The sequence below is a fragment of the Martes martes genome, assembly GCF_963455335.1.
Source record: "Martes martes genome assembly, chromosome: 1".
NCBI lineage: Eukaryota > Metazoa > Chordata > Mammalia > Carnivora > Mustelidae > Martes > Martes martes.
The window spans coordinates 7,952,473-7,976,837 of NC_137888.1; the positions used below are offsets into that span (position 1 = coordinate 7,952,473).

The 24,365-nt window shown below is 37.1% G+C and overlaps 1 protein-coding gene across 1 annotated transcript in view; it reads right to left on the reverse strand.

Moving 5' to 3' along the window:
• TTC3 (tetratricopeptide repeat domain 3) overlaps positions 1-24,365 on the reverse strand; it is a 132,483-nt gene that overhangs the window by 64,880 nt on the left and 43,238 nt on the right. The window contains exons 12-21 of the mRNA XM_080826135.1: positions 20,886-21,048; positions 19,895-19,940; positions 18,948-19,068; positions 17,736-17,799; positions 14,907-14,967; positions 11,870-11,954; positions 7,543-7,677; positions 6,804-6,884; positions 4,509-4,621; positions 1,812-1,932 (exon numbers count right to left, since the gene is read on the reverse strand). Of these exons, the coding sequence (XP_080682261.1) occupies positions 1,812-1,932; positions 4,509-4,621; positions 6,804-6,884; positions 7,543-7,677; positions 11,870-11,954; positions 14,907-14,967; positions 17,736-17,799; positions 18,948-19,068; positions 19,895-19,940; positions 20,886-21,048 (990 nt within the window). The remainder of the gene's footprint in view (positions 1-1,811; positions 1,933-4,508; positions 4,622-6,803; positions 6,885-7,542; positions 7,678-11,869; positions 11,955-14,906; positions 14,968-17,735; positions 17,800-18,947; positions 19,069-19,894; positions 19,941-20,885; positions 21,049-24,365) is intronic.

Sequence of the window (24,365 nt, forward strand, 5' to 3'; positions counted from 1 at the left end):
AGGGGTCGATCACCCCAATCTACTGTAAAGAGAATATCCAGTGATTTTTTTTAAAAACAGTTTTGTTGAGATATAATTCACATATCACACAATCTACACATTTAAAATGCATATAGTTCAGTGGTTTTCAGTATATCCAGAGTTGTTCAACCAAGGCCTCAGTCTAAATTTAAACAGTTTTATCACCCAGCAAAAAATTCCATCTCCATTAGCAGTCCCTTCTCATTTCCCCCCAACCCCCAAACCCCTGACAACCACTAATCTACTTTGTCTCTAAATACAACACGTGCCCTTTTTTCTGGCTTCTTTTACTTAGCAGGTTTTCAAGGTTCACCCATGTTGTAATACTTATCAGTACATTACTTTTTTTTTTTTAAGATCTTTTATTTATTTATTTGACAGACAGAGATCACAAATAGGCAGAGAGGCAGCAGGCAGAGAGAGAGGAATGGAAGCAGGCTCCCCACTGAGCAGAGAGCCCAATGCGGGGCTTGATCCCAGGACCCTGGGACCATGACCTGAGCCGAAGGCAGAGGCTTCAACCCAGTGAGCCACCCAGGTGCCCCAGTACATTACTTTTTATGGGCAAGTAATATTCAGTTGTACGGATAGGCCACTGTCTGGTTTTATGAATGGCTTATGAATGGTTTTATTTAACTACTCATCAGTTGACAGACATGTGAGCTGTTCCCACTTTTTAATAGTGTTTTAATTTTGCAGTGTTGCTATAAACATTCATGGACACATTTCTGTGAGAACATCTCTTTTCCTTTCTCTGTATCAAGTCTAGGAATGAACTGCTGGCTCATATGGTAACTCTATCTTTACTCTACTGAGGAGCTGCCAGACCGGTATACACGTCCACCAGCAACAATATGGGGGTTCTGATACAGAGACATATCCAGAGATATGTATCAACACTTTTGTCTGCCTTCTGATTAGCCATCCTAGTATGTGAAGATGTATCTCATTAAGGTTTTAATTTGCATTTCTCTGATAGCTAATGTTGCTGAACATCTTTCACAGCTTTATTGGCTACTTGCAGAAATTCTTGACAGATATAGGTCTATTCAGATCCTTTGGCTACTTTTTCATGTATTTTTTTATTTTTTTAATTCCAATACAATGGCTACTTTTAATTAAATTGTCTAAAACTATCAAGTTTTAAGAGTTGACTCCTGTGATTATTTTAAAAAGCTTTTGCCAAAAGCAATTTCTGAATACATGCCAGTGTTTCCCACAAGTAAAGGCCTACTCCAGTCAATCCACACATAATTTAGTCTTTCCAGAACTAGCAAAGCATCCTAGGTCTCTGGATATAAGAACAAATTTATATTTTCCAAGTTCTCAAGTGCAATCTTAATAATTATAGTCGCTATGATGAAACAACAATGCAATACCTTTCTTTAAGTGTAAGCAGTAAGTCACACTACTTAATAATGAATGCCCTAATTCGGAATGCCTAGATTCAAGTCCCACCTCCACTACTTCCTAGCTGTTTAACCTTGAGCTCATCACTTAGCATCCCTAACAACCTTAATATTCCTCTTCAGTAAAATGAGAATAATCATAGTACTCACCTTGTAGGATTGCTATAAAGACTTAAGGGTATGATAAATGGAAGCTGTGTGACTGGCACACAGGAAATATTTAACAAATGTTAGTGATTCTCAATAGTCTTTAAAGGGAAAACACATGTGGGGATGCTGAGGACAGAGAGCCCCTACCTCTTTGTCTTCTGATACCTGAGTCAATCAGGGCAGATGGGCTTTTTAATTAGTAAGAAGATCTCTGAATAAATAAATGGTTACCTTTATTTTCCCTGGTTGAGTCTCTTCAATAATCACATTACTTGTGGGCCAAGTTAACACTCCAGGAAGACGACAAATCAAGGTTCTTGCTTTCTCAAAATGATTGAGAGCTTCTAGGAATCTAAAGTCATAATTATGAAGAAAGAAGGTATTAAAGCTGTGACAAGAATTTTCATTCCCCACAATAAAAATTACAGAAATTTCAAGTCTACTAATAAGAGTACATTTGATAAATCACTGTTCAGAAATATTCAATGGAACCTATATTTTCTTTAAAAAAACAAAGGCATGTTGAAACACTATACTGTACACCTGAATATAACACTGTATATTAACTAACTATAATTAAAATAAACACTAAAAAAAAAGAAGGCATTTATTCATTGTTTGCTATATAAGTAACATATATTAAACAACAAATCTGGCTGGACACTGACGTTATTATGGTAGGTGCATACTAGTCCTTTTAAGGTTGTAATTTATTGGGAAACCTGGGTGGCTCAGTTGGTTAAGCATCTGCTTTCGACTCAGCTCATGATCCCAGGGTCCTGGGACTGAACCCCTCATTGAGCTCCTAGCTCAGTGGGGAGCCTGCTTTTTCCTCTCCCTCTGCCGCTTCCCCTTGCATGTGCTTGCACTCTCTCTCTCTGTCAAATAAATAAAATCTTTAAAAAAAAAAAAAGTTTACAACTAAAACAGAAAATTGAATGATTTGGTTGTTCAATTTTTATTTGTTTCATTTACTAAGCTAATTAGATTCCTATAGAGAAATGACAACCCTTCACATCAACTAATCAATCATAAATAAATTCTTTTTTTTAAACTCAACTCTATTAGGATATCTAGTAAAAACCACTCTCCTGAAAAAAATCTAAAGAGACTGTGTATGCTGGACATATTTCTTCAACCATAAAGCAGTAAAGTATTTTAATATAACTAATGTGTATGCAAATTGTTTTAACTATATGAAATGTTTTAGTTTTGATTCATGTTTTTAAAAAAATGTCAACAGATTCCCACAGTCCATTCAACAAAAGAACATTAACACATTAGATTATAAAGTTAACCAAGTCCTTATTATTCTCTCAGACTAGAGAAGAAAGAGAAGAAAGTTTTCCTGCTTTCTCCAATCTTGAAATGGCTTTCCAACTTAAGAACTGTTTTTTGCCTATGGGTAAGAAAAATTCACCTGCCGAAAAGCTAGACCACCACCAACCATAAGACAGCTAACAGTAGGACTTTACCAGAAACTGCACATTACAACAGCAAAAACCAACGTACACTGAACCCCACACAACCTTATTTTGAAATTAAAATGTAAATGCTTTTCAAAATGGCAAAGACTTCTTCATAATTCCCCTGTTATACACTTATGATATATTCCTAGATCTTATGAATAATTACATGTGACTACTGCATTAAAACCATGTATCTTAAAGAAGTTATGCCAAACTTTGAAATTAATTTCATTTGCTTTTGCTGTTACTATACAGATGATTGCTAAATCCTCACTATTCCTCCCTCTGCCTGATTCATATATAATTCAGTCTGGTCACACAGTAACTTCAGGAAGTAAAAGAACTTTCTTTAATCTCTAAAAAAAAAATCTATAAAGGAAGTTCTAGGCACATTCTAAGACTGGGTTCCCAAGAGTCCCAGAGGTCTGATAAAATTTCCTTTAGGAGCACCTGGCTGTTTCAGTCAGAAAAGCATGTAACTCTTGATCTCAGGGTTGTGAGTTTGAGCCCCAGGTTGGGTGTAGAGATTATTTAAAAACAAAAATCTTTTTAAAAATTTCCCTAGAAGGACAGATGAAAATTCAGGATTAAAAGCTATGAATGATATTCAATCAGTCAACAATTACTTCTGTATAAAGTAATCTAACACACCTACCAGTATATCGGGTGTTAGGTGCAGAAACAGAGAGATTCTTGGTTTTCTTTTTGTTATTGTTACAGTTAATGATAGTTTTATTGTGCCAAAAATACCGAATGCTTCACAAATCTGTGTGTCATCCTTGCACAGGGGCCATGCTAATCTCTGTATTATTCCAATTTTAGTCTATGCGCTGCCCAAGCAAGCAGTGAACAGGGGAGTTTTTTTTTAAAGCTCAATGCATAATCGTATCCCCAAAGGGTCATATAGCAATTTGGGAAGATAAGACATAAAACATTTGCAGAACAACTACATACTAAACTTTGAGTAGGGATTCCAACTATAGAAGAATTTCTGAGAAGAGATTTTTATTTCTAATTCATTATGTCTTTGAACAGGTATCTATCTGTTCAAAGATACCATCTTCATACAGGTTTTTGGGAGAAACAGATATTTTGGTAACAAAAAAATTATACAATCATAGTCATAAATTATACAGACTTGTGAAGCATTAATTTGTATCAATTCAGTCACTATTTATAAGTGACACATACTAACAGAAAAAATACAAAATCCTTTGTGTCAAATCGTCTTGTTCCTGACTTTCTTACAAGATTCAAAATAAGGAAGTACTAGGAGCTGAACTGATTGGCCACACTTAAATAATTAGTATTGATATAGAAATGCTGGCCCTCCAAGCAAACATGATGATAATAGTTTGCCACAGAGAAGATAACAATATAATTCCAGAAAAGGGACCTCTACATTAGACATCAACTGAGTTATCCACCCTGAGTGTAAAAGAGCATAGTTTCTACTAACCTGTTCTTTTTCAAATATACTTTTCCAATTCCACAGTAGGCCAAGCAATCAAGTCCCTCATTGGGGTAGTGTTCAATCATCCTCTTAAACTGGTTTTCAGCTTCAGATAATTCCTTCAGTAGCAATAAAAATAACAATCACTTAAACTTCAAAAGAGACACTGGAACAGATTTTATCTGAAGGTTGATTCTTTTCGTGTAATATTACAGATAACTATGTATTCAAAAATTTCTATGGCAAAATTAAACCTCCTGCATTTTATTTTCTTAGCAAATATACAAATTTTGACCACAGGATATACAGAGACACAACCAGAGTGATCTGGCTTGAGAATCAAAAATTGGTGTGGAACACACCAGATAACAAACCAAATGAACATTTACTAATACAAAGAAAGGGCCTGGTATGTGCTGGCTAACACTAAAAAGTGTGAATTCACAGTAAAAAGACTGACTAGATGCAAACACACCTTGACATATATCCTCGCAAGTGCTGCTCCCCTGGGATATAGGCACTCCAGTAATGCTACCCACAATGTTTTATGGCATAAGAAAGATAAATGCCCTGTTTTAAAAAACAGTGCTTTAGCAAAAACTTTACAAAACTTAGAGTACACTCTTCTGAATATTCTCAATAGTAGAAACTTCTTTCTATTGCTTTGAATTAATTCTGTTTTGGAAAAAGTCCAGAAGAAATAGCTCAAGGCAGTCCTGGTAACCCCATTGTGAGTGAAAAAGAAAATGTCACTACAAAATGAGAGTTTGTAAGAATCGTTGAGGTCAGTTCCAAAGGAGGCATTCCAAAAATGTTTTAAGCAACAGCTGTACTGGAGCAAATACATTGCTTACTTTGGGGGCTACTCTGAATGATGACATTCTTTTAAATGTCTAAGTTCTATCATACCTGTTCTGTTGTCTTAATCAGTCTCACTATTTCAAAGTAAATCACAAATGTAGTGAACTATTTCTTCAATTTTGATAAAGCAAAACATTATTAAGATATTTATTATCACACTGCCACAATAGAAGAATTGGAGATCATGAAGTCCTGTCTCCAACAATCTATTAGAAAGAATCTATGAGAAAACAGAATTAGGCCTTAATGGAAGACATTCATCTACCACATCAAGAACAAGGAAAGAAGCATGTAAGGAGGAAAATAAACCTGAGACACTGTAAACCACTTTCAGAGTGGAACCTAAAAGATGACTTCATTCTTATTAGGTAGCAGTTAGGGTTAAGCCTTCATTTAGCCAAGGAAGCTTGGAGGCCAAGTTTGCAGAAAAGATGTATTATACCTGAGGTAATTCTAGAGCAGTTTTAACTTTTACTGAAAACTAAAAACCACAGAAAGCGAGTTATAGCTGACAGTGGAACAATGCAGGGGGTAGGGGTGCCTCATGCAATGGAAAATACAGGTATAACTTTTGATTCCCCCCAAATTTTACTACTAATAGCCTACTCGACTAGAAGCCTTATCAATAATATAAAGAGCAGATTAACACAAATTTATATGCGTATTATATACTGTAACCTTTTAATAAAGAGAAAAAAAATCGTAAGAAAGAGAAAATACATTCATGGTACTCTACTATGTATTTTTGTTAAAATCCATTTGTAAGTGAATCCATGCAGTTCAAACCAGTGTTGTTCAAGGGTCAACTGTACAATGCAGTGCAGATAAGCAAACCGTCCAGGAGAGAACTGAAGGACCATGAGTGTGCTCACACCTATTCACTGATTGTATATGGTTCTGGGAAGGCTGCACTCCAGAAGATAAAATACCCAGATACTACCACCCAGAACGAAGAGATCTTCACACAAAGTTGAACACTCCTTACTTAATTTCCCCAGGCTCATTCCTTCCTTCCATCACTAAATGTAACCATTATCTTAAACTAGGCTAGCCTGTGTTTTTTTTCACCTTTACAAGAGGCAGAGATAGTTATAAACAATATATGCTTTTTTTCCATATGTTTTCCAAATTGTACGTATGTGGTTATCACAATGTTTGTTATGTTCTCCAACTTGTCTCTCACTCAGTGTGTTCTCTAAAATCTGTGATGATACAGATTTACTTTTTATAAAAAGTAAAAAAACTCCTACTGGTTGTCTGGTATAGCTTTTTTCTAATTGGATCATATTTTTTCTTCAATAAAAACAACACAAATTAAACAGGTATTTCAGAAGAAATTATCAGAAAGAAATAAGCCAAAGAGGCAAAACTATTTTTTACATTATCTTCTAAAATTAATGGCATATTTGAACTGTTTATTATGTCTGTTACAAATCTTACCTCAGGCTGTCCTATTCCAAGGAGAGAAATAGCAAGTCCGTAGACCACTAAGACATAGTTAATCATGGCCAGGTTCAATTGCTGTCAATAAAAATGCTCCAGTTAAAAATCTGAACATAATTTTGCCCAACCTGTATCAAACCAACCTGTTAGCCACAACAGAAAAACAAAAAATATAATGAAATCTCTCTAATCACTATAACCAGAACAAAGGCCAAACAAAATTAGAAAATATATTTTATAAAGATATGCAGTTATACTAAAGTCAAGTATTTAAAATACAGAACCACTGTCTCAGAGTTCCTTGAAGGGGTGGTTCAGAGCAAACGAGAATAACTGAGTCGCCATATTCTTTTGCACATAAGTGGATACTATGACAGATTAAGATGTTTGCTTACAACCCTGCATGAATTATTTACCTAGCTAATTCTTTCTAAATGAAAGGATGTGATTAAAGCAAGTCCGAAACCTTGATCCAGTACTTCTATAGAAGCTGTCAAACGTTCTAATGAACACCAAGTAGAGAGCAAGGACAGCGTCTAACCCTGGGTCGTATATTAAGTGCAACCACAAAGACTGAATCACAGTGTTAGCTGCTTCTCACCACCTGGAGCAGATTCCTCTAATCTCAGGTAGGTCTAAGGTACGTTAATATAGTGAAGTTAAAGCCATGGTTCTCTTCTGCATTCACCTGAAATGCACTTGCATTGAGAAACAAAGTGAAAGACTGCAATTTTACCTTTATTTTTTGAGGATCTAAACCGTTGAGCAACTCTGTGAAGGCCTGTGCAGCACTGCGGCAACGCTGCTCCAACAAAGCGGTGTAACCATCCTGGATTAAGCTTCTCAGCATTTTCATTATATTAGCAAAATCCTGCAAAAAAAAAAAAAAAATCTATTAAGTAATCCAGAGCTAGCTATGTGTGTTTAGCCAAAAACTCAAGATGCAAAGTTCATCACAGGGTGGTTACATTTTATAACTGATCATAAAATATGTAAGTAAATACCCAAAGCTGCCCTTCATGTGTTATACTCCCCTCTCTACATGGCACTTTTCCAGTGAAAACTGAAAGGTCCTGCTTCACCATTTTATTTCCAACATTCCTACTGCTGCTACTCATGACAAGAAAGGGTAGTTCACTTTGCGCTGCATGGTTCTATGACTTGCTCACTTTTCCAGATGGAAAAGACAGCATTCAAAAGTTCTAATGGCACAAACAGCACAGAGAATACCAGCCACCATTTAAATAACTGTTTGGCTGACGAGAATTAAACAAATAAGAACAAGCAATTAACTGATCACAATCAGATTTTAACACCTACCCTCGTGCTGTGGAATAAACCTTAATTCTCAACAAGAAAGGACATTTCAATCCTTGGTTCTACTTCTGCACAACATGTACATGAATAGAACTCAATAAAATTATCAGGAAAGATAGGTTAAATGCAAAGAAAAGAGCATAAGAAATAAAAAACAAAAACGAAAGTGCTAAGTGAGAAAAAAACTATCTCTGGGTATATATGTGACATGCATTACAATCTGAAGTCAAGTTTTAGTTACATGGCAACAGCTATCAGTCGCAAAATTCCATAAAAACTAGACAGACAACACATTAAGCCTAGATTTCCTCACTCCTTGACTTACATGTGTACACAATTTAGGGAAGCAGAAAGTGCAAATATGCATGTGATATTCCTCACTGTTCCTAACAGTAAAGATCCAAAAGGAGGCACCGTTGTACAAAGCACAAATGGAAGAGCAGTTTGGTTACAATTAACAAAAGCTGCCTACTAGTTTTCATCCAGTGACTCAAAGTTTAGGAGAACTTTCCCCCAGAATACACACAGAAAAGAGCAGCTCTCACATAAACTTGGAATTTCTTAGAGTATTTAAAAAGCTCAAGAATACCTGTATTTATGTTAAGACACGAATTTTGAAAGTTATAGATGATGTGCTATCCTTAAATGAACTGATTCCATTTTAATCTTTCACATTCTAGAAAAGAGAGACCTATAACCTCCTGTCTTCATCAAAAATTATTTCTCTCAGGGACGCCTGGGTGGCTCAGTCAGCTGGGCATCCAACTCTTGGCTTCCACTCAGGTTGTGATCTCATGGGTCATGAGACTGAGCCCCATGTCGGACCCTGTGCTCAGCACGGAGTCTCCTTGGGACTCTCTCTCCCTCTTCCTCTGTCCCTCCCCCCACTCGAAGGCACAGGCGTGCTCTCTAAAATAAATAAAAATAAATCTTAAAAAAAATTATTTTTCTGAGTACAATACAAAAAACTATCATGGAGTACTAAAAGCTCCATCAGAGTAGGCTGGGTCGCAGTGCCTAACCAAAAGTGTGTTAAATGAACAAGGGAAGGCTCAAAAATGACTACCATACTTACTAAATCACCTCTGATCTTCCCAGGTTGTCTTTTCTATTTAAGTCCTTCACAGTTTTGAGAGTCCATAAAATCAATGTAAAAAGGCATAATTTTTAAATCCGCAAATGTTAGAAATTCTAAAGATGCTTTTATGCAACTGATTAGAAATCTGTTTTCATAAACTGCTTGAAACATGCTTCATTCCTACAGTCCCCTGTAAGATAATTGTCATATATATCTAAAATAGTTAACTGAATTTTAAAATGACCCCCATATCAAAACAAGTACTGTATTCCATATGCTAACAGAAATTTTTTGGAGTGAAATTTAAATCCAACATTCTATTTTAGAAGGAATAAAACTGTTTACATAAAGGATTAATTGTCAAAGCAGACTCCTATGAATCATGTTCACCCACAAAAGACAACCTTTCACTTACTACTACATAGTCTACAAGTGTTCAATGACTAGAATAGTGACCAGCCATGGTTCTGTAAATTCTGGATTTCATCAAGGTTTCGAGTTCTTCTTGAATCAGTTTTTGTAAGTTGGATTTTTCTAGGTATTTGTCCATTTCATCCATATATTTTTTTTTTCAAACTTCTTGGTAATTGTTCATAATAGTATTCTGATGTATTTGTAATACTCAAGGATCTATAGTCATGCATCCTTCCTTGTTCATTCTTGAAATTGTTTTATGATGTCTTCTTTTCTTTCTTAATCGGTTGCCACAACAGTGTGTAAATTTTATTTATACTGGCAAAGAATCAACTACTAGCTCTGCGGATTCTTCCTTATACATTTGTTTCCAGTTCATTATTTTCTACTTTGATCTTTATTACTTCCTTCCTTCTATTTTCTTTGGGTTTATTTCCTGTTTTTCTTTTTTTCTAGCTCCTGGGATAAATATTCATTAATTTAAAAGTTTTTGTTCTTGGGGCGCCTGGGTGGCTCAGTGGGTTAAGGCCTCTGCCTTCGGCTCAGGTCATGATCCCAGGGTCCTGGGATCGAGCCCCGCATCGGGCTCTCCGCTCAGCAGGGAGCCTGCTTCCCTTCCTCTCCCTCTGCCTGCCTCTCTGCCTGCTTGTGATCTCTGTCAAATAAATAAATAAAATCTTTAAAAAAAAAAAATTTTTGTTCTTTTAATACATACATTTAGCCTGATCAATTTCCTTTAAAGTATTCCTTTAGCTATCCCTTGCATTCTTCTCTTAGTTTTAGGTTTACAACAAAATTGAGAAGGAGGTACAGAAATTTCCATATACCCTTTGCCTCCTCCCATGTATACTCCACTATCAATGTCACTCATCAGAATGGTATATTCTACATATCTACATTTTTTATTGAGGTATAGCTAACATACAATGTTACACTAATTTCAGGTATACAATATAGTGATTCAACAATGCTAAATATTATGCAGTGTTCACCACAGTAAAGCGCAGTTACCATCTGTCATCAGCCAGAGTTATTACAATATTATTGACTATATTCTCTATGCTGCACTTTTCACCCCGTGGTTATTATTTCATAACTGGAAATTAGAACTTCTCCATCCCCTTCATGTATTTCACCCATTCCCCTTTCATTCTCTCCCTCTCCCTCCACACTGGCAACCACCAGTGTGTTCTCTGTATTTATAAGACTAGCTGTTTTTGTGTTTGTTCATTTGCTTTGTTTTTCAGAGTCCACATATAAGTGAAATCACATGGTATTTGTCTTTCTCTAACTTATTTCACTTAGCAAAATACTCCCTAGGTCCATCCATGTTGTTAAGAATGGCAACAGTTTATTCTTTTTTATGGCTGAGTAATACTCCATTGTGCAGGAGCGCGCGTGTGTGTACACGTACACATCTTCTTTAACCCAGAACAGTATATTTCTTACCAAAGATGAACTACATGGATACACCCTAATCACTCAAAGTCTATAGTTTAATATCAGATATACTCTCGGTGCTGTACATTCTACTGGTTTAGATAAATGTATAAGGACATCTATCTACCATTATAAAATTATACAGAGAATTTTCACTGTCCTAAAAGTCCTCTGTTCTCTGCCTATTCATCTTTTCCACCTTAATGTATACTTTTTAATTACTTCCTAAATTCCACAGAAAGAATTTTACTGTTAAATTTTACTGTTAAATCATTCAAAGAACAAAAAGTTTGCTCTTTAACAGCTTTAAGGTAGGTGTAATAAAGCTGCAAGTGCTTGAACCTTTTAAAATAATTTAAATCTTCTTAAAGTACTTATCTATTTTTTAAGTTTTTATTTTTAAGTAAGCTGTACACCCATCATGAGTCTTGAACTCATAACCCAGGGATCAAGAGTCACACGCTCTACCAAGTGAGCCAGCCAGGTGCCCCTTAAAGTATTGATCTTAAAAGTTAAAACCAGAAAGCAAAGAATTCCTTCCTTTGAATCCCTGGAAGCAAACAATTCTGCAGTATCAAGCATCAGTTAAATTTCTGGTTAAAGTGATTATCAAGTTAAAAAAAAAGGGATTATCAAGTTAATATCTAAATTAGTGATAGTTTGGTTTATTAGCAGTTATATATAAAATCATATGTCCATAACTTAAATTACAAAAAATAAATCCTAGAGATGTACATGGTAAGACTTAATTTATAAGAAAAATGTTTTGTTCAAAGACTTTGCTTTTTCATTAGAAATAAGCCTTTTCCTTTACCTGGTGCGCAGCTCTGGAAGATTTAGAAAACTGTTTTTCCAAGATGTTCTTCAAATCTACTGGTAAACTACCCTGTGAGCTAGAACTAATAGAGAAAAGTGTTAAGTTATTTTAAAATAAAACAGTCTTTCTTATATAAAGAATATATTTACTGAAGACCATTTTTAAAAAACTGTAGTATAGTTGACATAAAATGTTACATTAGTTTTAGGCACACAACACAGTGACTCCACAATGCTACACATCACACAAAGCTCACCACAGGAAGTGCAGTCACCACCTGTCACCATACAACATTATTACAATATTGTTAACTATATTCCCTATGCTGCACTTTTAATCTCCATGTGAAGGTCATTTTAAACACTGAATAAATGGAGAGTCACTAGTGCCTACACTGAAATATTACCAAGAAGCTGATTCTCCCCCAAATCACTCTCTAAATACAATGAAATCTCAATAAAAATCCCTATAAAATTAGAGATGGAGGGGGGCCAAATGAATTTATTATAAAGATGGTATGGATGAACTTTAAAAAAAAAGAAATTGGGGGGATTTACACTGATCATCAAAAGTTATTATAAATGAAGTCACAACAACATAGCCTTGAAACAAGAAATGTGCCCAGTAAACATTGCAAAGATACGCCACCTCATATGAAAACCTAGTAAGATACAACTGTTTCAGAAAGTCTGACTCCAATGCTGGTGAGGGTAAGGAAAGTTCAGGTCCGCTAGGTGGTGTTTTCTGACATCAAATAGTTGCTATTCTCCACATCAATTCTCCAATACCCAGTGTCCAACAACTCAATTCCATTTTGACACCAACTCTGGAGCTAACATAGGCCCCACAGGTTAAAGCCCCAGTCCCACAAGGCTGATCCCACTTCAGGCATAATGCCCTTACCCCTACTGTTGGCCACAATGAGGTGCTCAGGCTACCCACACTACTGCCTGGTGGACGACAAACTCAGAGGTTCCTGTGACCCTCCCTCAGGTTCAACAACTCCTTAGAGTGACTCACCGAACCCAGCAAAGTGCTCTACTTATTATTACTAGATTATAAAGGATATAATTCACAACAGCCCAATGGAAGAGAAGCACAGGAAGGCGTGAAGGACGGGAATGCTGCAAAGCTTTCATGCTGCCCCAGAGTGCCCCACCTTCCCAGCATCTCCATGTACTCAGCAATCAAGAAGCTCCCCTGACCCCATAGTTTAGAGGTTTCTTCTATCAAGGTTTCATCACATAAGCATGAATAATCATTACTAGTCATTGGTGACCAAACTCAACTTCCAGCCTCCTTCCCCTTCTTGGAGATCAGGGGGTGGGGCTGAGAGTTCCAACCCTCCAATCACACCTTTAGTCTTTCTGGTGACCAACCACCCCAATCCTGAAGGTAGGGGACCAGACTTGAGTCACCTCATTAGTATAAGTAAGGTAGAAAGAACCTCATTATGAAGAACAAAAGATACTCTTTCCACTCTGAGAGTTCCAAGGGTTTAAGTGCTCTGTGACAAGAACTGAGGACAGAGACCAAATATATACACACATTTTTTATTACAATACACTCCCCCACAGCTCAGTAAGAGTGTGAAAAGTGCTCACTTTCTGGGAGGACAATGTGACAGTATCTAGCAAAGTTAAAACCACACATCCTCTTTGACAGAGCAATTCCACTCTAGAAATTTCTTCTTCAAATATACATCTATACTATGAATTATCCTGTAGCCATGAAAATGAAGGATGTTGATCTCCATGTAGACATAATCAAATAAGAAGACCTCAATTTGAAAACAAAAACAAAACATCGGAAAGTAAATTTTTCTTTAGCAGAACAGTTTAAAATTATAACTATGCATTCAAAGAATAACACTGTATGTTTTTGGTTTATTTTAAGATTTAACAGGGGAAGGGAAGACTCAGGATTTTTCTACAGAACAAGAGAACAACATAGTATCTAAGCCCTTGCTTTAAATTTTTTTTGTGTGTGTGCCCTTGCTTTAAATTTAAACTTTTTTAGCAACATCAAAAAACAGTCATTTCCTGAAGATGGAGCTTTACTAATTTCTCTTAGTGCTTTGATATTAAAATCCTTCTCCCTGAAGCACCTAACCAGGAGAAAGAAGAAAAGAAAAAAGAAAAGAAAGAAGAAAAGAAAAATAGAAAAGAAGAAAAAAAAAAGACAGCTGGTCTAACTGTGGCAGAAACGGTTTTGCAGGGTCTCCAGCATCACTTTCCTTGACCTCATGAACTTCTATATTCACTGTAAGATTTACAGTTTCACTTTGCAATCAATATATAGCTGGTAGGCGGGGCGCCTGGGTGGCTCAGTGGGTTAAAGCCTCTGCCTTCAGCTCAGGTCATGATCCCAGAGTCCTGGGATCGAGCCCCGCATCGAGCCCCACATCGGGCTCTCTGCTCAGCGGGAAGCCTGCTTTCCTTCCTCTCTCTCTGCCTGCCTCTCTGCCTACTTGTGATCTCTGTCTGTCAAATGAATAGATAAAAATCTTTTAAAAAAATAAAATAAAATAAATATATATATAGCTGGTAGGCAATGGAGGGGTAAATTATAAAGATGGGTGGCAAGAGGTCCTACTGTTAATTCTGGTGGGGGGGGGTGTTTGTTAGAACTTTTATAAGTGGTCGCTTCATTAGTGAACATGTTTCTTTAATGAGAACTACCCAGAAGGGCCCCTAAATATACACAAACCCATGCCTACTTCCAGGTGGCCAAGAACTCATTAACACAGAGTCTCTAAAGGAAGCCACCAGAGAAGGAATTGTGGGAAAGGTGAAATAAGGTGAGCAAGGAGAAGATGTAACTCTCACTTTATACTTCTCTGAATATTTTTTCTTTGTATTAGAATATATTTGGGGATTTTTGAGAATTAACACTGCTATATCTCACATTCCATGCTTTCGAGACATTTACTAACACCCAGAATTAATAATCCTTTAGCCAAAAACAACACTCTCCTAAAGATATGCCTTTGATATTTGAAAGGGGGAAAAAACCACACAGATAAAAAACATACCTGAACTTCTCCAATTCATTGTTTCGAGATTTTTGTTTTCCTTTATATTTTGGAGGCTGACCTGTGAATACAAAGTATTTGTTCCTGAAATCTGTTCATAAGAATCAACAAGCCTGAAAGTAAATTAATTAAAAATATATACATTGGAATAAGCAGCAAAGGAAGCAATATTTTATGTGAGTGTTAGTACAAACAGGTGAAAAACCAGACACAATGATGTTTGTCTATGTATGCTATAAAAGTATTGTGAACATTAATCACAATGATATTACTTAGGCCTAAAGCAGATATAGAAAGATACGGGCCATAGTTGCTATCCTCAGGTTTTTATAATCAGATGGGAAGAAAAGGCAGTCACCAGTCATTACGCAACAATCACCTTTAGGAAGACAAGAAGACAACACGTTGTTACTGATGTATGAATTCCATATTAACTGCTCTTACAACTCACAGAGGCGGACATCACTTAAGGTCCAATGGCCAGGAAAAACCTTAGTGGGGATACAGCATTTGTATTTAGCTTTAAGGAACAAGTAGGATTTGGGGCACCTGCGTGGCTCAGTCAGTTAAGCATCTGATTTTGGCTCAGGTCATAATTCTGGGATTCTGGGATGGAGCCCCACAGTGGGTTCTGTGCTCAGCGAGGGATTTGCTTGTCCCTTTCCCTCTGCCCCTTCTTCCACTCATACTCGCTCTCTCTCAAATAAATAAAAGTCATGAGAGAGAAAGAGAGAGAAACAAACAAGTAGGATTTAGATGGGATGGGCCAAACCCAAGAATGACATTCACTTTAAGAAACATTAAGTACTAAGCCTATGTGATCTGGTAAGCTGGGTAAGAAAAGAAAGTTAGAAAGGGGCAGTGAAGGCCAGCTGGAGTGAGTGCTCATGGGTCCTTTGCTTCTGATACTCCAGCTCTGTGAGCCCAGCCTTTGTCGCACCGGCAAGAGCAGGGACCACTGCATACTTTGGAGTAGGGAGGGCCATGCACGAAGTTATGTAGAAGAAAGCACAGCAATAGGGACAGGGTTTTTTTGATGGAAGCTTTGGGAAGAGATAGCAGAGGCAAGTCAGGACCTATGTATTAAGAAGGGGATCAGAGCCAAGCGGGTTTGGATGGCCTCAGAACACAAAAGAGGCTTCCAGAAAGGCAGGAGAGTTCTAATTTGATTCCTTCTGATCTCAGGCAAAACTACACAGCCCTAACCCCGCGACCTCAATTTCTTTGACCAAATCCAGATGCTGAAGTGTAGGTGGTATTTAAAACATTTACTTAGGGACACCTGGGTGGCTCAGTTGGTTAAGCCGCTGCCTTCGGCTCAGGTCATGATCCCGGTGTCCTGGAATCGAGTCCCACATCGGGCTACTTGCTCAGCGGGAGCCTGCTTCTCCGTCTACCTCTGCCTGCCACTCTGTCTGCCTGTGCTCACTCTGACAAATAAATAAATAAAATCTTAAAAAAATAATAAAAATAAAACATTTACTTAAATGTGCTATCTGATAATAGCAGTCCAAGAAATATCAATAAATTAAAAAAAGATTTTTCCAAAAGAAAAGTTTTATCCTCAAGGATTTTTCATGTGCTATTAGACTTACATCAGATAAGACAATCACCTGAGTCTCCCTCTTTGTAATTTTCTAATGTGCTAACCAAACAGGAAGGGCCAGTGGTATGTGGCACTGAAGCCTGAGAAGAGACAGAACTGCGGGAAGGAAAAGTCAGAAATGGCTGCCAGAAGCAGAAACACTGAAAACAAACCAGCCAACAAACAAGAAAAAGGAAAAGAGATCACCAACAAGATCACTAATCAGGTCAGCAATCTCACCCCAATAATCTCTGAAAGCTTCAGACAAAAAACTGGCATCTAATAGCAACGTGGAGTCAACAAGAAAATCTGTATTTTTATTAAACTCTGTTATAAAAGGCAGGGAAGCATATAATCTGCTTTAGAATGATTTACAACAAAATATGGTCATGTAAAGGGAGACTGAGAGGTGTGCCTGGGTGGCTCAGTGGGTTAAGCCTCTGCCTTCGGCTCAGGTCATGATCGGGGTCCTGGGATCCAGCCCCGCATCAGGCTCTCTGCTCAGCGGGGAGCCTGTTTCCCCCTCTCTCTGCCTGCCTCTCCACCTACTTGTGATCTCTCTCCTTCTGTCAAATAAATAAATAAAATCTTAAAAAAAAAGGGGGGGGAGACTGAGAAATAAATGGAAGATGAACGTTCACCTCTCTGGACCCTTTATTTCCCAGTGATGCCAAGTAAAAGAAGTCCTGCTATGTGTGTGTCTGTGTATTTATTAGATGCAGAAATAAACATACACACTGAGCATGTACCATTTAAACTAGTATCGGCCTAAAGCATCCATTCTGAAAACCACCCTGAAAAGGGTGAAAGTCAGTTTAAGGGGATGAAAAAAGAATCTGAATTTTTAATATATAAAGCACGGATGTACATACAGGACATAAATAAAGAGTACCTGTAGTAGGAGGGCAAACAGGGAAAAAATCTGTCTAAAAGCCTCCTTAGGGGCTTTAATGACACTGAAGGTGAAAAACACTGGCCTCATGGAAAGTAGGTAGCAGACAAAGAGTTTTTGTCCTTCCTTTCTGTTCCATTTACTTTAATTTCTAAAATTAAATTTATTAAATAATACGAAAAGACTAAGCGTTGATTTCAAGTAAGTATTCAGTGTTTTCTTAACACAGAAGCATTATGAAGTAATAGGAAAGTAACAGCAAATGTACGCAAGACTCGTGCAAATGCTGGGGCTGCAGTTTTAGGAATGCTGTATTAATTCAGCAAACAACTTACGTAAGGAAAAATCTTACCTGATGGTGGTAGAAATTCAGGATGACAGTCACAATCATCTACCTTCAAAGCTTCATCTACCGCCTACCCATGAAAACAAAATTTGTGAGATTTTCAAAAAAATAAAGCCGTAAAGAATTCAATAACTAAATAATAAAAAAGAATAGAACAGAATTTACCCAAGAACCTAAAATAACCAGCTGGTAATTAAGCCTAAATGAATAAACAAACAAAATGATAACTAGTGATAAGAGATTCTAATATGACAAATTCTCTAATGATAATTCTACTTCCAACACTTGGCATGATGCCTGACAGGTCTATTGTTCAATAAGTATACTGAATAAATATTATCGCATCTTTCCTTATGCTCCTCTAACTGAATACAGCCTCTGAGATTGTTATTAACAATAAAAGGACTACACAGTGAGTTGGAAAAGTTCCCTTAATGCCTACTAGCCACATACTCCAAAACACCACTTCCTTTTTCCCTCGCAAATCCTAGAAAGAAGTATTAACGTGGACTTGGTGATAATGCCAAGTTTTTAGCACTCTACTGTTCAGAGGAAAACTCAGATTCAGGTCATTTGGGATACCAATCACAGAGCCAGGCTAAAAGGCTTAGAAGCACCCTCAGAAACCATGAGGCCTGGGTGCTGGTAAGCTCAGCAGGGAGTCAAGGCTGGGGACCACTACTGGGAAAAGCAACAATGGCTGCAGAAATGCCTTGGGCAGAGATGGGAAGCGTGTGCCTCCCAGGCCCAACATAACACAAGTCAGGTGGGCAGGCTTGTGTGGTGCCAGGTAGCTAAGAGATTGCAAAAGGGACAAGGGAGGAGAAGAAAAATTGAAAGCACTGTAAGGAATGGGATGACATGGCCACTAGACCCCACTGTCACTCATTCCCAAGTGGCTGTTTGACTGAGAAACATGTAAAGCAGGAAAAGCATACTAAGAGAACTATCCAAGTAGTAAAATGAAATTTAAAAATATATATATTTTGAAAACACACAAATGTGATTTCAAAAGAAACTGTCATACTGAAATATTCTTCTTCATAGTTGAAGGAGATAGAATAAAAAAAAAAAAGACTCACTCTCTTCATATTAGTCGCAAAAAGGAATTCATACCATCAAAATTCTTAATTTCCATTCTCACCAGACTACTACTGTGAAAACAAGAGACTACCTATACCTGAAACCATTTTAATTTTAGCTTTTAACTGAACCTACCTTTAGATTCTGATTACCACCGTTTGCCATTTCGTGGTCAGATTTTCTGGAATCTTTTTCGGTTTCCACAAAGTTAAGTGAAGTACTAAATGCAGGTGCTGATAAACTGGGTATGTAGGCCCTGAGAGGGAATACGAGAAATAATAATTTTATTTCTATTGATTAGCATGCATTTTTAAAAAGTTATCCTTCAAATAAATAGGTTCCAGCAAATACCACTTTTCTTCCTTAAAAGCAGGGTAATACTGTTTTAAAAAAGGATCCACCTCTGAGATTGGGCTTTATACACAAATATTGCTTTAAATTTCATAGTAAAAACTCAAAATAGATTAAGAACAGTTCAATATGTATTCTGGTTTCTAGTATTAAAGTAAGTAATTCTCCCTGTCTTAAATTTAACAACTTCAATATCTTAGGCATCTAAAGCACGTGGGAAAAATATCTATTTTTAGTGCCAAGTAATAAATGTAGAACCCTGGCTGTTATTTGTTTCCTTGTGAGTATATTCGAATCTGTCTGTTGTCTGTTTCTAACAGAAAGTGTCCTAGTCCTTAACAAGATACTGGGAGGCTGGTGGCAGATGTTTCCAAGACAGAGGCTAAGGGTTAAAGGTACAGACTGTGTCCCTGCTCTCTGCCAGGACCCTCAATGTAAAAACTGCTCCCACCCAAGCACAGTGACATCCACTTAACACTTCACCCACCTTTTCCCAAGGCTTAGGCTACTGAGCTCCCACAAATATACATACAAATGGTTCAGTAAAACAGTTGGCAAAACAAATCTGACAATTCACAGATCACCTGATCTGAGACACAAACCCTTCTTTCTTCCCTCCCCAACTTTACTGTGGTTGTTATTAGCCACAAAGCATCAGATACAGTGATTCTTAAACTACAGGGCTAAGCCATCCCAAGTAACAGCTACTGATCTGATTGGTATTAACTCACCTGCTCTCATAAAAGGCTTTAATTGGATTTCTAGTTGGTGTTCGACCTATAAAAATCAATCACATACATGCATAGTAATCAGTGGATTGGCAACACATACTTTGAAGAGATTTTCAAATACCCCTTAAGCTGACAGTAAGAACATCAAATTTACAGAACTGAAAAATAAACCTTAATAATTTTATATTTTCAGATGTTCTGAGTTTTAGGATGGCGTCAGCAAAATGTTACACAGCCTTATTTGACATACCATTATATGTGATCATTGACTAGATGCAGGAGTATATAAATCTGAATCAGAGACGGTACCTGTCTTCAAGGAGCTCACAATCTTATAATCATGTTACGTTGGTTAATAACAACTCAGCTCAGCTCCCTAAGACACTAAATACCCAAAAAGAAAAAACAGGAAAGACCTATACACTGAAAGTATAGAGTAAGGGAATTTCAGGCATTGGAGAAAGCAAAATACTTAGGAGAGAAAACAAGAGAATGAAAATCTAGAATTCCTAGCCCACACACCTGATTTGTGATATATGTGTACATACCCACATATAGATGTATATATGCAAAAATGTTCCACATGCTATAGAATGAGCCACACACTTGGTGCAAAAACATCAAACAATTCTACTGAAGGGTCTTTTCTTTAAGAAATAACCATAACGGAGGAAGAAATTTTAAATAATTTTGTTTCAAAAGTCTTCACCTAAAATCTCAAGGCGGCATATTTTACTACAGAAGAATAAATAATAATTTGTTATTTCAAATAGAAAATTCAAATCATTTATAATTACCTAGTAGAATATAACACTAACGTACTTCAACACAGACAGAAATGGAAAACTTCAGTGACTTGACCAAGATAACATAACAAAATAAGCACAAATCACCTGAGAGTTGATTTATGGTCCTCCATTAATCCAAGAAACCCACCTTCAAAAGTTTTAAAGGGAATTCGACTGTAACCAAAGAATCTTAGGTGAAATACCTTGCAGGTCTTCTATTTGTTTTTGTAACTTTACATGCTGCTGAATTAGATCCTTGATTCCCTCAGGGTCATTTTTACAGAGTTTTTGAGCTTTTATGTTTGCTTGCAGGGCCCAGTCATATTCCCCCAGCATAGAAAGAGCAGCACAATAACGATAATGACCCTGTTCCAAAAGATAAATTTAATTTTTTCTCAAAAATATGCTTAAGTTAAAGAAAATAGATAAGGAAAAATATTTTGCTTGCAAATTGATTACTTAAAATGTTAGATTAGGATCCTATCAATGAAAAATTTTTTAAAATGTTAATACCTATGAGGAAATAAAATTACCTAAATGAGCTGAAGTGAACTTAATAGTATTTATAATAATTTTAACTAGAGATCAGTATTTTTGCTTAAGAGATTTCTGTACCCCAAAGAAAATAATTAAACCTTTATTATATTTTACTAGTAAAGAATGAAATATATTATTTTATGCCAAATAAAGTACAAAAAATTCATTAAAAATAAGTAACTTAATTTTTTCAAAATATTTTAAGGCAGTAATAGTCTCTAAGTCATTATATTCCCTACACTTTGAAAATCAAAGAAATTTTAGAGCTAAAAGGAACAATCAGCTAATACAGTCATTTTCCAACCCCTCTGAAGGATATGGTCAGACAAGGGGTACATCGAGGCTAGATCTTCCATTCGGTTTGCTCTTAATCAGCTTTTAATTATTTTATCTCTAAATGTAGTTCTTGGCTTTAAAAAAAGGTCCGAAAACCACTGATTTACTCAGTTCCAGTGATCAGGGATTTTGTTTTGTTTTGGATGCTACAGAACCACATCCTGGCTGGCCCCATTTACGCTTTTTGGGAAATCTATCTCAAGGATGAACATTTTAACCTAGGAAGCTAATATTACCAAACCTGAAGTTAACTCAACCACCCCCTCTTCTAGCTACTCACAAACTAAACTCCCATTGTAGGCACAGTATCTCCACTTGTGAATTGACTTACCCATAAAAGAGGCTAGAAATTGGCCTAATGTCATACTTATTTAGAGGCAAACCAAAGAATCCTGACCTTATGACTCCAGGTCCAGAGCTTTTTCTTCCTTCCTACAGATTTTACAAAGAACATTCTCATTCTAAGAGAAACTACTAAATCAAAAATAAGGAACCGTTTTTGCAAAGATGAGCTTTTCACTAAAAAAAGGCCAGAAAACAACCCTGGGGACATTTGTTTATGCAGGTTTGGTACATGTGTAATCCTGCTCTTGCACACCATCCTAAGTTCCAAAGCACTGTTTCAGCCAGACTATTTAGACCAGATATCAATCAGATTGCATTTGCTCAAACTCTGCTTTTCCTCAAAAGGCATATGAAGATAGATCTCTCAGATATGCCACAAGACCAACATCCTATCATCCAGGACTATTTCAACTTCAAAATTTAGGTAACTACATTAAAAAAGAAATCACAGCATAAGATACATGACGGATTATAAACCATACCTGCTAAATTTATAAAAAACACTTTCTCTTTATCGTCCCCATCCCCCGCCCCCCGCCCCCAGCCTCCCACCTTCCTTATCTTTTCCTGGGTCCTTTCCCCTAAACTCTACAAAACCTAGTATAATGTCAATTGCTTGAAAAATGAATTTATTCAGATTTCATTGCTCAGGTTATTTGAATGATGCTCAAATTAAAAGGTATCAAAGAGAGTTTTCTGAACCCAATTACGATACAAAGTTTTACTTTTCTTTGACATTACCTCATTCTCTTTCAAATATATGGAAATTCCCTATTGTTCATCTGCCTAGCATCCCCTCCTTTTGGTGCCACCATGTCCCTACTCCACACAGCAATGGCAGAACTGGGACTAGTACTCCATCTCAAAAATGAATGGGGAGAAGCATATGACCCAGGAGACTGACCAACTGAAATATGCACCATTTTCCAGGTCATAGGATCAATCCACTGGTGAACACATGGCTCAATCAGGATCAGTGTGAGGCACCCATTAGGTGCACTATATAGATACTAAAAGAGGTTCTATTGCCACTAGAATTAACAGTTATTAAGGATATCAGTTTGGGGTTCCCACTACATGGTAAAAGTCTTTTTCAAAATGAAACCACGAGAGCCCACACTCTAATTACCACTGGTGGTCAAGATGGAGTTAACAAAGATTTGGATTTACACTCTTGCCCTAAACAAATAAACAAGGACAAAACACATGAAACAACGGTTTGCAAGACACTGAGTGATTATCAGGCAACAAAACAGAGTGACCCCTGAAAAACACAACACAAGCCCTATGACTGCTCCAGCTTACTGAATGGAATTTCTAAGCCCTGGTACAGGGAGAAGGAACCCAGGCAGGGACACTGGCAGTCTCAGTTCAGAAGACAGAGAGAGGAGTCCAGGAGAGCCAAGGCAGCACACATTCACAGGGCAGAGGACCAAGAGGAGACTGTTCCACAGAGAAATCCAGAGATGCTTACATAGTCCCCCCGAGTTGAGTCTTAAGGTGAGTACTAATCAGTATATGCATGTGGGACAACCACCCAAAACCCAAACCAGGGGAAGAACGACTAGAAAGACTAATAAGGAAACAAGAGTCAGCACTCACACAGGGCCAGGAATAATTCCTGCTTCTACCAGCCAGAGTGGAAAACATCATAATTCAGGGAGTAACGGGCAGAGTATTCAGAAGCATTTTGCTTCAGTTGTGAATAAAAAGATAGCGCTTGACCAAATACCACTATGGTCCCACCTATCAAAATTTAAAACAAGACTCCAAGGACTTACACTGCTTCCAAGTAACTTTACTGCATCCCAGAAGGAAGCTCAAAAATATTTATAGATACACACAAATATCAGTAACAATGTCTTGTATTAATAAAAAATTACTAGGTATGCAAAGAAAGAAAATATGATCTATAAGAAGAGAAAAATGAGTCAACTGAAAATACTCAGAAACGACACAGATGACAGAATTAGTCGACAAGGCCTTCTCTGCGTAGAAGGGTCAGGGAGAGACTCCTCAGCTAGAGAATTTTTCAAAGAGACAGCAAGAGAAGGAACACAAGCAGGGGGAGTGAGAGAGGGAGAAGCGGGCTTCCCGCTTCTGTGGGGCTCAATTCCAGAACCTGAGAATCATGAACTGAGCCGAAGGTAGACGCCTAATGACTGAGCCACCCAGGTTGGGCCGCTTCTCAGGCTTGACTTCTGCACATCATTGGGTATAAAAACCTTAGTGCAGACGTGGGAAAACTGTGCAGAGAACCCTCTGATTCTGATAATGTCCAACATGAAGAAACGCTTTTGAAGGATTTTAAAGAAGTCATACAACTTAATTATCCATTAGAGAGGCGAAAGTTATACATCTATTTCATCCAATGACAAATCAAGAATATCCGAGGTTGGCAAGATGGCAGAGGAATAGGAGACTGAAATATCATTAGGTCCCAGGAGTTCAGCTAGGTAGTTATC